This window comes from Aquarana catesbeiana, linkage group LG04, assembly GCF_042186555.1.
Source record: "Aquarana catesbeiana isolate 2022-GZ linkage group LG04, ASM4218655v1, whole genome shotgun sequence".
Classification (NCBI taxonomy): Eukaryota; Metazoa; Chordata; class Amphibia; order Anura; family Ranidae; genus Aquarana; species Aquarana catesbeiana.
Window position 1 is genome coordinate 248,065,661 of NC_133327.1, and position 15,800 is coordinate 248,081,460.

Consider the following 15,800-nt stretch of genomic DNA (forward strand, 5'->3'; position numbering starts at 1 on the left):
GGAATCGCCCTGCTGAAAAAAAAAAGACAACATCATAAACATACAATCTTGAGTCCCGAACTGTTTTCAAAAGGGGAGTCGGTTAGAATAAGGGGAATTTGGCCCGGGGATGTGACTTGTGTCCGACATAGTAGGGACTGACATTTGCTTAGGGAGGTTCATAAAGGCCTGATTGGGGGTTAATCAAGGGGTGTGATAAAATGGGGGGTAGGGGATGGAAAAAGAAAAAAAAAAAAAAAAAAAAGTGGGGGGGGGGGAAGGGGGCTGTAATTATTTGGGGGGGTTGTAATGTGATCCCATACATTAGTTATCTTCGTGTATGTTCCTGTTATACTTGCGTGTCTCATGTTCCGTTGCTTGAAGCACGTGTGGAATTTGCTGTGAGATCAGACGGGAACGAGGGGGAGAGGTGGTGGGGTGGGGGATGTTCTTATGGGTTAGGCCAGTCCGTGGAACTAAGTGGAAAGCGTCCATCGTGGACTAGGTGGGGGGGAGGCGAGGAATTGAGTTGAACCTTATAGTCGAATCAACTTGCTTCTGGCTTGAAGAAGATCCATTTGCAGACATTCGGATGATCAATTATTGGATTGACGTCTGTCTTGCATAGGCCTCTGGGGTGTATCTAGGGTGAAGGTTGAGAGGTGAGAGGGTTTCAGGTGGGCGGCAGGAGACAGTGTTGGGATGTCCCGTTACTCGGGACCTCCGTGTCGGGGTCGCCTGTGAACTGGAGAAGCTGTGGGGCTGTTGTCTGCGCGATTCCTGGGTCCTGGGGGTGTGTTGATCCTGGGGGAGTTGGATCTGCGCCTTCTTATGTGGAACTCATCGCGGACTGGGATGGCATCCATGGAGCTGGACCTTCTGAGTTGAGGAGGTCTGAGAGAGCGGTACCAGTCAGGCAGTTCAATAAGCGGGATGTTCAGAGTTTCACAGAATGTGGCGAGGTCTTCGGGCACTCTGAGGTTAGCTGTTCGGCCTTGTGTTGATGCCGAGAGGCAAAAAGGGAATTTCCAGCGGTATTGGATTCCGTTTGTGCGCAATAGATCAAGGAGAGGACGTAGATCTCTTCTATTTTGCAGAGTGATAGGCGATAAATCTTGAAAGATTTTTATATCTGAGCCTTGGCAAGAGAGATTGCGACGATCTCTGGCCCTGCGAAGGATCTCCTCTTTCAGCTTAAAGTTAACTAGGCAGCATACCACATCTCTGGGAGGGTCGGTATCTCTACCCCGGGGTCTGAGGGCCCTGTGCAAACGCTCACAGTCAATGGGGGTCTCAGGGGGTCTGCCTAGGAGATCGTTGAATACAGCTATGGTTGCCTGGGCAAGTTGGGTATGATCGATCGATTCTGGCATGCCTCTTACCCGTAGGTTATGTCGTCTGCCACGATTGTCCAGGTCTTCCATGTATCTGAATAGGTCTCTGAGCTGAACGGAATGTGCTTGTGATGAATTCTGGAGCCTGTGAATGGCATTCTCACTGTGTGCTGTTGTTTCTTCAATGTTATCCATACGGACCGTCATGGACTGGATGTCTCTCCTCAGGTCAGAGATGACTGTTGCAAAGGTGGCTTTGATGTCTTCTGCCACTGTTCTGAGGTCCCCTATGTTCAGGGGGTGTTCTGTCAGCTCCTGTTGTGAGGGCGCTTGTGTCTGGTGTCTGCCAGAGGGGCTGAGGCTGGAGGAGCGCGCTGTGGCCGAGTAGGCCTGAGATGAAGCCGGGGCCTCGCGTGGCTGCGTCCGGAAGATTTCCGGAATGCTGCGGCCCGCTTGTGAGTCGGGTCTCCGCGGGGATCGGGAACGGGATGGGGATGAGCTCCCCTTAGATTTCCCCATGTTCTGGCTCGTGGATGGCTCTGTGGAGCTGTTATTAGACCCCCTGAGGACCGGAGCGGAGGTATCAGGCGTCCATTAGAGTCCGGCGCCAAGCCACGCCCCCTCTTTTTTAAATTTTAATGCAATAAAACACACTATATTGCCCAAATGTTTGATGAAATAAAAAAGATGATCTTAGGCCGAGTACATGGATACCAAACATGACATGCTTTAAAATTGCGCACAAACGTGCAGTGGCGACAAACTAAATACATTTTTAAAAGCCTTTAATAGCCTTTACAGGTTACCACTTTAGATTTACAGAGGAGGTCTACTGCAAAAATTACTGCCCTCGATCTGACGTTCGCGGTGATACCTCACATGCATGGTGCAATTGCTGTTTACATTTGACGCCAGACCGACGCTTGCGTTCGCCTTAGCGCGACAGCAAGGGGCACAGGGGTGCTTTTTTTTTTTTTTTTTTTCTTTATTATTATTATTTTTTTATCTTATTTTTAAACTGTTCCTTTCATTTTTTTTTTTAAATCATTTTTATTGTTATCTCAGGGAATGTAAATATCCCCTATCATAGCAATAGGTAGTGACAGGTACTCTTTTTTGCAAAAATTGGGGTCTATTAGACCCTAGATTTCTCCTCTGCCCTCAAAGCATCTGACCACACCAAGATCGGTGTGATAAAATGCTTTCCCAATTTCCCAATGGCGCTGTTTACATCCGGCGAAATCTAAGTCATAAAATGCTCGTAGCTTCCGGTTTCTTAGGCCATAGAGATGTTTGGAGCCACTCTGGTCTCTGATCAGCTCTATGGTCAGCTGGCTGAATCACCGGCTGCATTCTCAGGTTCCCTGTTGAGACAGGAGAGCCAGAGAAAAACACGGAAGACGTTGGGGGGGGGGCATTCCCTCCCACTGCTTGTAAAAGCAGTCTAGAGGCTAATTAGCTGCTAGGATTGCTTTTACATGAAAGCCGATCGCTGGCTGAAAAGAATGATACCAAGATGATACCTAAACCTGCAGGCATCATTCTGGTATAACCACTCAAAGTCGTGAATGGCGTACCTGAAGACAAAAAAATGGTTAACAATAAAGCACAGTAAACGGTAAGGTATAAAAAATTGCATACCTGAAAAACAAACGTGATAAAACATAATAACAATAAAACATTGCAGAATAAAATACAGTAAAAAAGAGCAGAACAATAGAGAGAGAATAGAGAGAGAAAGAACAATAAAACGACAACTATTTTTTTTTTATTTTATATTTTTGTATGTGTTTTTTTTTTTTTTTTACACTTTTTTTTGTAACTAACTTTTATAACTGTAACCGGTTCCAGGTTCGGGTCTCTCAAAATGCGATGGCATCTTGGGAGACCCTGTGAAAGTGTGCCTAGTCTGTGCAATGCTGTACCCTACGCTAATACTCAACTAGTGAATGGTAGCGTTCAAAACATTCACCAATGCAAAGACCAGGATTGTCAGGACAGGAGGGACAATAATAGTGGGTGTCACGCCTATATCCGCGCTTGCTGCAGACACGACATCTTTTTTGGGGGGGTTCGCTGGGTAGGGGTACTCGGGAGGACATAAAGAAAATGCCTCTCATGCAGCCGACTGCATTTGGTTGGGGATGTGAATGGGGGAAGTACGGGCGCTGCAGAAGCGGTGGGTTCCCAATTAGGATTGGCGAATGCAGCAGGAAGGGCACTATGGGCACGACGGGCCTGTGTTTGTCTTTTTGGTGGCAGCGGGACACTACTTGTGCTTGCCACCTCACCAGCTTGAACTGCACTTATGGGACTCGCCACGTCACCAAGTGTTACTGCAGTGCTGGTTTGACTACGACCGGGGTGTACTAGGCCGCTGGTGCTTGCCAGTTCACCAAAACGCTACAAAAAAAAACTGTTAGCGATCACAGGGATCAGGCCTGACTCTGCGAACGCTGCAGTTATGCGTTTAGTGTTTTGTAAGTGTCAGTGATCGATCGATACTGCACTTGGGTGGGCTGGGCTGGGCCGGGCGGAGGGGCAAAACGCAGATGCTAGCAGGTATCTGGGCTGATCCCGCTAACACTGCGTTTGTGGGAACCCTAAACTGCTGGGGACGCTAGTATAGATCTGATCAGATCAGATATTGATCCGATCAGATACTATACCACTAAGGGAGGTGTACGGTGCGTGCGTAGGTGTTAGCGGTACTGGCGCTAACCTGACGCTGCCTGGGGCTGGTGCTTGCCAGTTCACCAAAACGCTACCAAAAAAACTGTTAGCGATCGCAGGGATCAGGCCTGACTCTGCGAACGCTGCAGTTATGCGTTTAGTGTTTTGTAAGTGACAGTGATCGATCGATACTGCACTTGGGTGGGCTGGGCCGGGCGGAGGAGCAAAACGCAGGTGCTAGCAGGTATCTGGGCTGATCCCGCTAACACTGCGTGTTTGGGAACCCTAAACTGCTGGGGACGCTAGTATAGATCTGATTGGATCAGATATTGATCCGTTCAGATACTATACGACTAAGGGAGGTGTACGCTGCATGCGTGGGTGTTAGCGGTACTGGCGCTAACCTGACGTTGCCTGGGGCTGGTGCTTGCCAGTTCACCAAAACGCTACCAAGAAAACTGTTAGCGATCCCAGGGATCAGGCCTGATTCTGTGAACGCTGCAGTTATGCGTTTAGTGTTTTGTAAGTGACAGTGATCGATCGATACTGCACTTGGGTGGGCTGGGCCGGGCGGAGGGGCAAAACGCAGGTGCTAGCAGGTATCTGGGCTGATCCCGCTAACACTGCGTGTTTGGGAACCCTAAACTGCTGGGGACGCTAGTATAGATCTGATCGGATCAGATATTGATCCGTTCAGATACTATACCACTAAGGGAGGTGTACGCTGCGTGCGTGGGTGTTAGCGGTACTGGCGCTAACCTGACACTGCCTGGGGCTGGTGCTTGCCAGTTCACCAAAACGCTACCAAGAAAACTGTTAGCGATCGCAGGGATCAGGCCTGACTCTGTGAACGCTGCAGTTATGCGTTTAGTGTTTTGTAAGTGACAGTGATCGATCGATACTGCACTTGGGTGGGCTGGGCCGGGCAGAGGGGAAAAACGCAGGTGCTAGCGGGTATCTGGGCTGATCCCGCTAACACTGCGTTTTTGGGAACCCTAAACTGCTGGGGACACTAGTATAGATCTGATCGGATCAGATATTGATCCGTACAGATACTATACCACTAAGGGAGGCGTATGCTGCATGCGTGGGTGTTAGTGGTACTGGCGCTAATCTGACGCTGCGTGGGGCGACGCATATCACCGCCGGGCGATCAGGGGGCTAAACCTTTATTCGGTAATAAACGGCGAGTGCCCTGACACTATAAAAAATAAACCAACTAACCAGCGTCACCCGTAACGGTTATACGGTGATCAGTGGTGAAAGGGTTAACTAGGGGGCAATCAAGGGGTTAAAACATTTATTAGATAGTATATGGGGGTCCCTGTCGCTATAAAACGCTGACGGCGAACCTAAATATTTACGTTCCTAACTAGCGTCACCAGTGACACTAATACAGCGATCAGAAAAATGATCGCTTAGTGACACTGGTGACAGGGGGTGATCAAGGGGTTAAAACTTTATTAGGGGGGTTAGGGGGGTACCCTAGACCTAAAGGGGGGTAATACTCACTGCCCTAACACTGTAACTGTCACAAACTGACACCATGCAGTAATCAAAAAAAAAATACTGCTTGCTGTCAGTTTGTGACAGGGGAGGGGGTGATTGGGGGGGGATCAGGGGGCGATCGGGGGGGGATCGGGGGTGTAAAGTATGCCTGGCATGTTCTACTGTGTGTGTGTGTGTGTGTGTTGTGCACTTACATGTCTTCTCTCCTCGGCGCTGGAATGGAAACTGCCGAGCCGAGGAGAGATGACATCACATCCTCTGCCTCTGTGAAACTACACACAGGCAGGGGAGGATTCCGATTGGCTGGGAGCGATCGCGAGGGGGGGGCCACGATCGGATGGTCTCCCCCTCGCCTCCCGATGCTCCCAGTCAAATGCCGACCGCCGCTGGCACCGGGGGGGGGTCCGATCGGACCCCCCGCCCGCGGGAGGCAGATCACGTACGGGTACGTGATTCTGCCTGCCCGTGCCATTCTGCCGCCGTATATGTGCGTTAGGCGGTCGGCAAGTGGTTAATAAAACTGCAAAAATGTCAACAATTCTGTGTTTTCCTGTCAATATGGGGTGCTGTGTGTACATTAATGAGGAAAAAATTGAACTTAAATGAGTTTAGCAAATGGCTGCAATATAACAAAGAGTGAAACATTTAAGGGGGTCTGAATACTTTCCGTCCCCACTATATATATATATACACACACACACACACACACACACACACACACACACACACACATGCATGTGTGTTTGAGCTTTGGGGTGCACACCGTAATACAATATGCTGCACACACCTATGACTTGGATTATATGACACTGATCCTTGGTTCTTTCCCTTTTTTATGCCATTTAGCCCTTGACAATTGTGACACAATCCTGAATAACTTTTAATGCTTCAAGTCTGTTGAAAATTCACAATGTACCATTGTTACATAGTTATATAGTAAATACAAGGGTATTTTACCAAGGTGGACTACTGATATCTCTTTTATTATTTAGCTATTATGCTGGCATGTGTGGAGATGGAGCAAATGACTGTGGGGTGAGTATGGTTTTAAAATCAGTCTTATGTCAGTCTGTAGTAAGATTCTAAAAGCTATACGGGTATTTGGCTTTCAGGATATCTAAATCATCGCTTCATATAGTGAAAGTCCAGTTTTACTGGAAGCTCTTGCAGGTCAGTCATGTACAGAAGTTTCTGATCCTTGTAAATACAGAACTAGGCAGTTCCTATACACTTTCTGTATAAAACCTTTGAACCACCAGCATCCATTTAGACATGAAAGACACCCACCAAAGATGAACTTGTTAAATTCTGTCAGAATACTGTTACCATGGTTGCAAAGAATTATTAAATTGTTATTATTATTAATTATTACAAATAATTTAAGTTGGATGAAAATGACTAACTATAAATTAGAAAGGATTCCAATAGAAATCAAATCAGATCATGTATCAATGATTAATCAGTTTTGAACTTAAAGCAGTGTTCCACCCCCCAAAAAAATTAAAAGTCAGAAAAGCCAGAAGCTACACATACTATAGCTGCTGGCTTAGGACACTTACCTGTCCTGTAGTCCAGCGATGTCGGCACCCATCAGCTGTCGGTGCCACCGCTGTCATTGCAGGTAAGGGTTCCCAGCAGTGTAGCCTTATGGCTTCACACCGGGAATCCTACTGCACATGTGCGAGACCCTGCTCCTCTCTTCTACTGGCCTGGCGACAGGGAGAGGAGGAGGAGGGAGCCCTGCGGTGATGTCACTGGTCACGGTCCAGATTCCCAGAAGTGTCTTTGACAGGTATCCTGTCCCCCCTCCTCCCGAAAGGTGCCAATTGTGGCACCAGGGGGGGAGAGGAGACAAATGAGCGGAAGTTCCACTTTTGGGTGGAACTCTGCATTAAAGTGTATTTGTAGTTTTGGATAGAGTAGGAAAGGGTTAAGACCCCTGTAATTGGGGGAGGGGGGATTAACTGTGTTGTAAAATGTTGTATTTCCTATCACATTTCATCTTAGTAACAATAATTAACAGGGCAAATAATGAGGTAGTATTGGTGGTAGTTTCAATTTTTTTATGTCACACAATATTAGCGCAGTGGTTTATGAACTGCAAATTGTAAGTAAAAAATACACTAAAGTTAATTTTAGGGCATAAAAACACAAAAAAAATATAAAAGATGAGGTAGCACTAAGTAAAATATAGCCAACTTGTCAAGCCTTATAATTATGTGTGCATGTAAAACAGCGACCAAGTACTGTGCCATAATTTTCCACAGGCAACACTTTATTTGCCCCTACAGGTCATCAGTTTGGAGTTATTTTTTATCACATAGGGGAACAAAAGAATTGAGCTTAGTCCCTAGCTTTGTCGAATTTGCAGTCCTCCTTGCTAAATTATGGTGGGGGTCTACATTCTGTCACCTGCCTACAGCTAGTATGGGGAGTTCCTATGATACTTGCATCATTTTGTCTAGGGATGAGCTTCGAGTTCGAGTCGAACTCATGTTCGACTCGAACATTGGCTGTTCGCAAGTTCACCGAACAGCGAACAATTTGGGGTGTTCGCGGCAAATTCGAATGCCGCGGAACACCCTTTAAAAGTCTATGGGAGAAATCAAAAGTGCTAATTTTAAAGGCTAATATGCAAGTTATTGTCATAAAAAGTGTTTGGGGACCTGGGTCCTGCCCCAGGGGACATGGATCAATGCAAAAAAAAGTTTTAAAAACGGCCGTTTTTTCAGGAGCAGTGATTTTAATAATACTTAAAGTCAATCAATAAAAGTGTAATATCCCTTTAAATTTCGTACCTGGGGGGTGTCTATAGTGTGCCTGTAAAGGGGCGCATGTTTCCTGTGTTTAGAACAGTCTGACAGCAAAATGACATTTTGAAGGAAAAAACTCATTTAAAACTACCCGCGGCTATTGCATTGCCGACAATACACATAGAAGTTCATTGATAAAAACGGCATGGGAATTCCCCAAAGGGGAACCCCGAACCAAAATTTAAAAAAAAAAATGACGTGGGGGTCCCCCTAAATTCCATACCAGGCCCTTCAGGTCTGGTATGGATATTAAGGGGAACCCCGGCCAAAATTTAAAAAAAAAAAATGACGTGGGGTTCCCCCTAAATTCCTTACCAGACCCTTCAGGTCTGGTATGGATTTTAAGGGGAACCCCGCACCAAAAAAAAAAAAAAAAACGGCGTGGGGTCCCCCCAAAAATCCATACCAGACCCTTATCCGAGCACGCAACCTGGCAGGCCGCAGGAAAAGAGGGGGGGACGAGAGTGCGGCCCCCCCTCCCTCCTGAACCGTACCAGGCCACATGCCCTCAACATTGGGAGGGTGCTTTGGGGTAGCCCCCCAAAACACCTTGTCCCCATGTTGATGAGGACAAGGGCCTCATCCCCACAACCCTGGCCGGTGGTTGTGGGGGTCTGCGGGCGGGGGGCTTATCGGAATCTGGAAGCCCCCTTTAACAAGGTGACCCCCAGATCCCGGCCCCCCCCCCCCTGTGTGAAATGGTAATGGTAATGGGGGTAACGGGGAATGCCACAGGGAAGTCCCGTCAAGTCACCGTGCGTCAGAGGGGGGCGGGGTCACCGGGTGGCCCCGCCCCCCCCGTTATTTAAGAACTGTCAGACGAGGAGCGCCGTCACACAGCGGGAGCCTCCCTCCATGTCAGCATGGATTGCGGAGCGGCCCGGAGAAGAAAATGAAGAAGAAGAGAAGAAGAGAAGAAAAGAAGAAAAGAAGAAAAGAAGAAGAGAAGAAGAGAAGAGCGGGAGCCTCCCCCCCATGCCATGGGTGCGGAGCGGCCCGAGGAGAAGAAGACAGAAGACGCCGCGGAGGAGATGCTGGACGAGAACGCCGGAGGAAGAACCAGAAGAACCAGAAGAGCCAGAAGAACCAGAAGATGAAGCAAGATAGAAGAAAGAAGAAGCATTTAAATAAAGGAATTGTCAAAAACTGTCTCTTGTCATTTTTAACATTTTTGACACTTTTTTCGTGAAATGGTAGGGGTACTTATGTACCCCCTTACCATTTCACACAGGGGGGGGGCCGGGATCTGGGGGTCACCTTGTTAAAGGGGGCTTCCAGATTCCGATAAGCCCCCCGCCCGCAGACCCCCACAACCACCGGCCAGGGTTGTGGGGATGAGGCCCTTGTCCTCATCAACATGGGGACAAGGTGTTTTGGGGGGCTACCCCAAAGCACCCTCCCAATGTTGAGGGCATGTGGCCTGGTACGGTTCAGGAGGGAGGGGGGGCCGCACTCTTGTCCCCCCCTCTTTTCCTGCGGCCTGCCAGGTTGCGTGCTCGGATAAGGGTCTGGTATGGATTTTTGGGGGGACCCCACGCCGTTTTTTTTTTTTTTTTTGGCGCGGGGTTCCCCTTAAAATCCATACCAGACCTGAAGGGTCTGGTATGGAATTTAGGGGGAACCCCACGTCATTTTTTTTTTTTAATTTTGGCCGGGGTTCCCCTTAATATCCATACCAGACCTGAAGGGCCTGGTATGGAATTTAGGGGGACCCCCACGTCATTTTTTTTTTTAATTTTGGTTCGGGGTTCCCCTTTGGGGAATTCCCATGCCGTTTTTATCAATGAACTTCTATGTGTATTTGTCGGCAATGCAATAGCCGCGGGTAGTTTTAAATGAGTTTTTTCCTTCAAAATGTCATTTTGCTGTCAGACTGTTCTAAACACAGGAAACATGCGCCCCTTTACAGGCACACTATAGACACCCCCCAGGTACGAAATTTAAAGGGATATTACACTTTTATTGTTTGACTTTAAGCATTATTAAAATCACTGCTCCTGAAAAAACGGCCGTTTTTAAAACTTTTTTTTGCATTGATCCATGTCCCCTGGGGCAGGACCCAGGTCCCCAAACACTTTTTATGACAATAACTTGCATATAAGCCTTGAAAATTAGCACTTTTGATTATTCATGTTCGTGTCCCATAGACTTTAACGGTGTTCGCATGTTCGAACGAACTTTTTTCCTGTTCGCATGTTCTGGTGCGAACCGAACAGGGGGGGGTGTTCGGCTCATCCCTAATTTTGTCAGACTTACTTTGTGGGATCAAATCTTGTTTCTCTATGTGGGCTCAGAAACCACCAATATCCTTAGGGTTTTCCCTTGGCAGACATTGCCTTGGCTAGATGAAGGTCCAACCTGACATTCATTCCATGCATGGATTCCCTTTTTCTCTTGAGCATCATAGGATCAGGTGAGCTATGGTTTAGGGCTTTCTCTAAACTAGAGTAACTCCCCCCTCTATTAAGAAGTTATTTTCAGGTCCCTCTGTCTGGTTTCAGTTCTAGAGAGGAGCTTCTTTTTTTGACAGCTTTTTAAGGTATGAGTCCTTCCCTGTAGGGAAATGTTATTTTCATTCCACCCTCTGGTTGGATCAGGTAGACCAGATTCCTAGCTTCTGGTTTGTATAATAATGTTTTTCACTCCCTTTTTTTTTACCAGTTATGTGAGTTTTTCCTTGGTATTCTGGAAACAGACATTGTTTTTGTCCTTACCAGGAGGGGGTTTGGTTTCATTTGATGCAAACTTCTGGCATTGGCACTTCAGGAGGCTCTTCAGGTGCAGGCAGTTCCCAGTTTCTCTTGGCCTGTTAACGGTTGTTGAATGTTACCCACAATTCAGTGTGACTGCTTTTGGATGTCCTGAAGGTGACAAACAAGATTGTTGTACTCACCGTAAAATGCTTTTCTTGGAGTCCATTAAGGAGCACAGGTCCCACCCCTATGTGTTATGATCATACTCTTGGTACTGATTGCTACAAAACTGAGGCATGCTAATAGAAGAAGTAGATATTCCGAGCAGGCCTACAGATTTTTGTTTACCAGTGTCCAATGTTTCTGCAAATATCTATATAACCCCGCAATTAATTCTTCCTGTGTCCCTCAATGGACTTCAAAAAACGTTACAGTGAGAACAAAATTGCTAATATATTATACCTCTAAGTCACTGACTTTGAAAAAGAATGAGGATAGTAGAGTCAGGACTCTCATCTAGATGCATGCTGTATCTCTGTGGCTTTTTGAATTTTTAAATCCAAAGGATCAGCATGACAGCCAAGGAGTCTGAATTTTCCAGGAGAGTGCAGAAAAGACAGACTGATCTTCATGACAATTTTCTTTTAATAATGTTAAACGTAGTAATGGACACTACTTAGCATCTATCATTTGCCACTGTTGCTATTGCTATGGGATAGTGTGCTCCATGGCTCTTTGCAGTGCCTTACTACATCATTGCTGTGCCTTTACTCACAGGATAAATATAGCACTAAAGTGAGTTAGTAATCTGCTGTGCTTGAAATAACTATATGGTCCTGGTTGTTGGATTAGCTCAACCTTGTGTACTATTGAACAGCTTATAAAAATTGCCATTGATGTTTTTGGTGTGGTCTTTTCAATGGAAAGTTAAAATAAATACTGTATGTTAAATTTGGGCAAACTTTAAAGAAATAGAAACAGAGCAAACAACTCAATATGATCAACAATTTTATCGATGTAATTTGCAGGCTTTGAAAATGGCTCATGCTGGTATTTCACTGTCAGAACTAGAGGCTTCTGTGGCTTCACCTTTTACATCAAAAACTCCCAATATTAAATGCGTTCCAAAGCTTATCAAGTAAGTTCATCATATATGTTTTCAATCTTAGCATATTGCATTTGTGCACTTTTTTGTGCAGACAGACTTTGAACTGACAATATGAGGTATGTTTGTTAGGGTAGTGAATAAAAGTTAGAATATAAGTATGTGTGAAACATGCTTGGTCAGGTCTCCAGCCTTAATGATAAAAATAAGATATTGTTTTAAAATGCAAAGTTGTTGAAATCACTAAACAGAATTGACATAGGGTACTTGCGTATATTGCAATGGGAAGTTATCTAATATTCTAAAACTGCTCTACTGCTCTATGGTACCTGACAGCCTTATGTGCTTATACTGGTGCATTGATCGCACATGAACATCCAAATTATATAGTCATGGTATTTATTATGTGCATATGATGTGTGTGATAGACCAAATGTCTTTTGCTTTGCTGTGTACACTTTGCTACTTTGCTTAGGGCATGTCCAGTTCTTTGTATGACTAGTCCTATTGCTTTTTTATGTTGTAAATTGTTGGCATGTACATGCCTTGGTGCACTTTATGTGAATAGAAGGCACTAAAGCTGCATTATTTGGCTGTCCAAACTAAGACTGCACTGTGGAAATGTACTATCAGTGTACAATTAAACAATAAATAAGCCCAAATGTACTAGTAACAAAGAGCATAGGCAGGTGTTTTACTACCAGAATAAAACTGCAGATTACACAGTAGTGTAAAATTGGCCAGCAGCAGGGAAGGTTTAGTTATGGACAGTAGGCCTAACTGGTGTCTATCTATCTATCTATCTATCTATCTATCTATCTATCTATCTATCTATCTATCTATCTATCTATCTATCTATCTATCTCAGTGTTTCTCAACTCCAGTCCTCAAGGCGCCCCAACAGGTCATGTTTTCAGGATTTCCCTTAGATGAAACAGCTCTGATAATTACAAGGCAGTGAAATGGATCAAATCACCTGTGCAAAATAATGGAAAGCCTGAAAACATGACCTGTTGGGGTGCCTTGAGGACTGGAGTTGAGAAACCCTGATCTATCTTATTTTATCTACCTGGATTGGGGGTATGGTAAATGCTAGGCTGGCCATACACGGTTCAGTCCATTAACTGGCAGGCTGAATGAATCAAGTTGATCGATTGAATAGTCCAAATTTTTACTTAATAACCACAAAATAAAAGACAAAAAGTTTCTCCTTATCAGAACAAAAAAAAACAGAAAAAGGTTTGGTTGCCCAAATAGCTATCAATCAGAATTGAAGTGGATAACTGATCCTAAAGCAAGAAAGGGAAGAGAAGCGCCAGGCAATTCCTAGTGCAGCATTATTTTATTAGGATAAGCAAAACGCTGACAATATAGATTGCACTCACATAGTGCTCAGTGGGTGAGGGGTTGCAACGTCCAGCATGGGAACAGAAACCGCCAGTATGTCCCTTTGATGGTGAGCCAGAAGCGATGTTAATCAGCGGGGAGCTGAAGCCTCGAGGGGCCTCGGGTGGACAACAGCTGGGTTACTCGGCATGAAAGTAATCCGGATCTGTAAACCTGGGAGCCGCCTACCACTGTGTTTGGCCAATCAGAAGGCGTTTCGGAAGCACAGCCATGCTTTCTTTATCAGCTCTGACCCCGTGCACGTGTCTCTGACGCTGGTGTCAAGTTTAAATAGGGGTTGCAGTTAACCCAGGCAGTGCCGCGAAAACGATAAAGCAATTACATTAAAAGAAGCCAAAAGCGGTCAGAGTATACATATAAAAAACATTTAGAAGCATTTATAATATATAAATATATATATATATATATATATATATATATATATATATATATATATATATATATATATATTAAAAATCTATATAGAACAGTGGTTCTCAACTCCTGTCCTCAAGACCCACTGACAGGCCGGATTTTAAGTATTACCCTGGGGAGATGCAGACTAAAGTACTGCAATCACTGAGCAGCAAATGATATCACCTGTGATGTATTTCAGTTATCTTGCAAACCTGGCCTGTTAGTGGGTCCCAAGGACAGGAGTTGAGTAACCACTGATATAGAATAATCTAAAAAATGTTGATATATCTAAAAATGAATAAAATTGATATATACCTGCATGTGTGCTGTCATTATATACACAGATAGAATGCAAAAGAAATAATGATGAATAAAAATGTAAATCATGGAAAAATATGGAAAAATATATAAAATGAATATTAAAAAGAACCAGACACAGCACCCCCCCCCCCCCCCCCCCCCCGATCTACTATGAAAATCTTTAACTTGTCATCTAGTCCTTTAACAAAATCTTTACTGATTCCACTACAGAAGGGACTCAACCTTGCTCCTTCAGCTCCTCCCAACTCATTCAGCTTATTCGAGGTTCTAAACAGATTCATTCATTCACTCTCCATCATCAGGTTTTACCACAATCGCAACAATAATCCAAGAAAATCTATCCTCATCCCTAAGGAGAAGGAGATGGTCATTCCTCAACAAGGATTTGTGCACCTAGGAGACAGTGACAGAGAAATGTCATCCCAGTAGCCAGATGAGGGAACGGCTGAGGAAGCAGCCGGCTCACCTCCTCAATGGCAGCTACACAGTTTGGGAGAGACGGAGGTCATCCTTCCACCCCAGCAGCAAATCCACAGTCTGGGATGGGAGTGGAGGAAGCTGGCCTCCCGCCCCAGGGTTAGCCGGAATGGATGATGTGGGGTCCTCCGCTGAAGTGCTAACAGGGCAGAATGCTACTGCCCTCTACACACAACTGCAGATTGAGCTGATATCGGTGGATGGGACTGTGGTCTCCACTCACAGCAACCCAGCAGAAGGGCTGGCAACACAGCAGAGTGCTGCTGGCCTCTGCCCTCAACTAACAGAAGAGGGAGTTCCTGTGAAAGTGGAGGGGACTGCGGTCTCCACTGACACAACCCCAGAATATGGTGCGGTACCCCAGCGGTGGGCATGTTCTCTGAGAGAGGCAGAGGTTGGCTGGGTGAGTAATGCTATGTTTGGGACAATTTATTTGGGATACTGTGTGGATACCGGCATTGGGGGACTGGAACCACTGACTAACTTCGGAGTCTACCCATCTGGGGTCTCCTCCTGTGTTAGTCTCCTGGCCAAAAGGGGAGATGTGTGACAGGAGTCACTTTGGGTGGGAGGTTTGTGGAACTCAGCTTACCTTGGAATGCTCTGGAGACTCCGTGTCCAGCTCCCCTGGCCCCTCTTATGTGTAAATCACCCTGTGTCCATTAGGGGCCCAGGGTGCCTGAGAACCCCACTATGATCTGTGCTATTGAGACACACTGTACAGTCAAACTGGAATGTTGTATATATGTATATATTGTGTGTTGTCTCATGCTGTTGTGGACTATTTGCTGTGATCGTTTGGGGTGGGGTTGTATTCCAATGTTCTATTGTGTCTGTCTGCCTTGGATATTATGGGATGTGTATGTAAATTAGTTGTGAGATTGGTGGGGGGCGAATTCCTCCAACAGCTCTCCCTGCTGATAAGACTGTTTACTGATGAGAAATTTGAATACACCTGACCTGTATGTCTATTGTGATTGGACGGTTTACCCCGCTCTGAATCCAAGGGATGGGGGAGTGTCTCTGAGTTGTATATCTGTTGTAACATGTGCTTCAATAAAGGAGTTTGTTGTTGTTCACCCTACACTGTGTT

The 15,800-nt window shown here is 45.6% G+C and overlaps 1 protein-coding gene across 2 annotated transcripts in view; it reads left to right on the top strand.

Moving 5' to 3' along the window:
- Window positions 1–15,800, top strand: part of LOC141139846 (probable cation-transporting ATPase 13A4) — a 268,626-nt gene that overhangs the window by 209,315 nt on the left and 43,511 nt on the right. For both annotated transcript variants that reach the window (XM_073626375.1, XM_073626374.1), the window contains exons 22-23: window positions 6,488–6,530; window positions 12,030–12,139. In XM_073626375.1, the coding sequence (XP_073482476.1) occupies window positions 6,488–6,530; window positions 12,030–12,139 (153 nt within the window). The remainder of the gene's footprint in view (window positions 1–6,487; window positions 6,531–12,029; window positions 12,140–15,800) is intronic.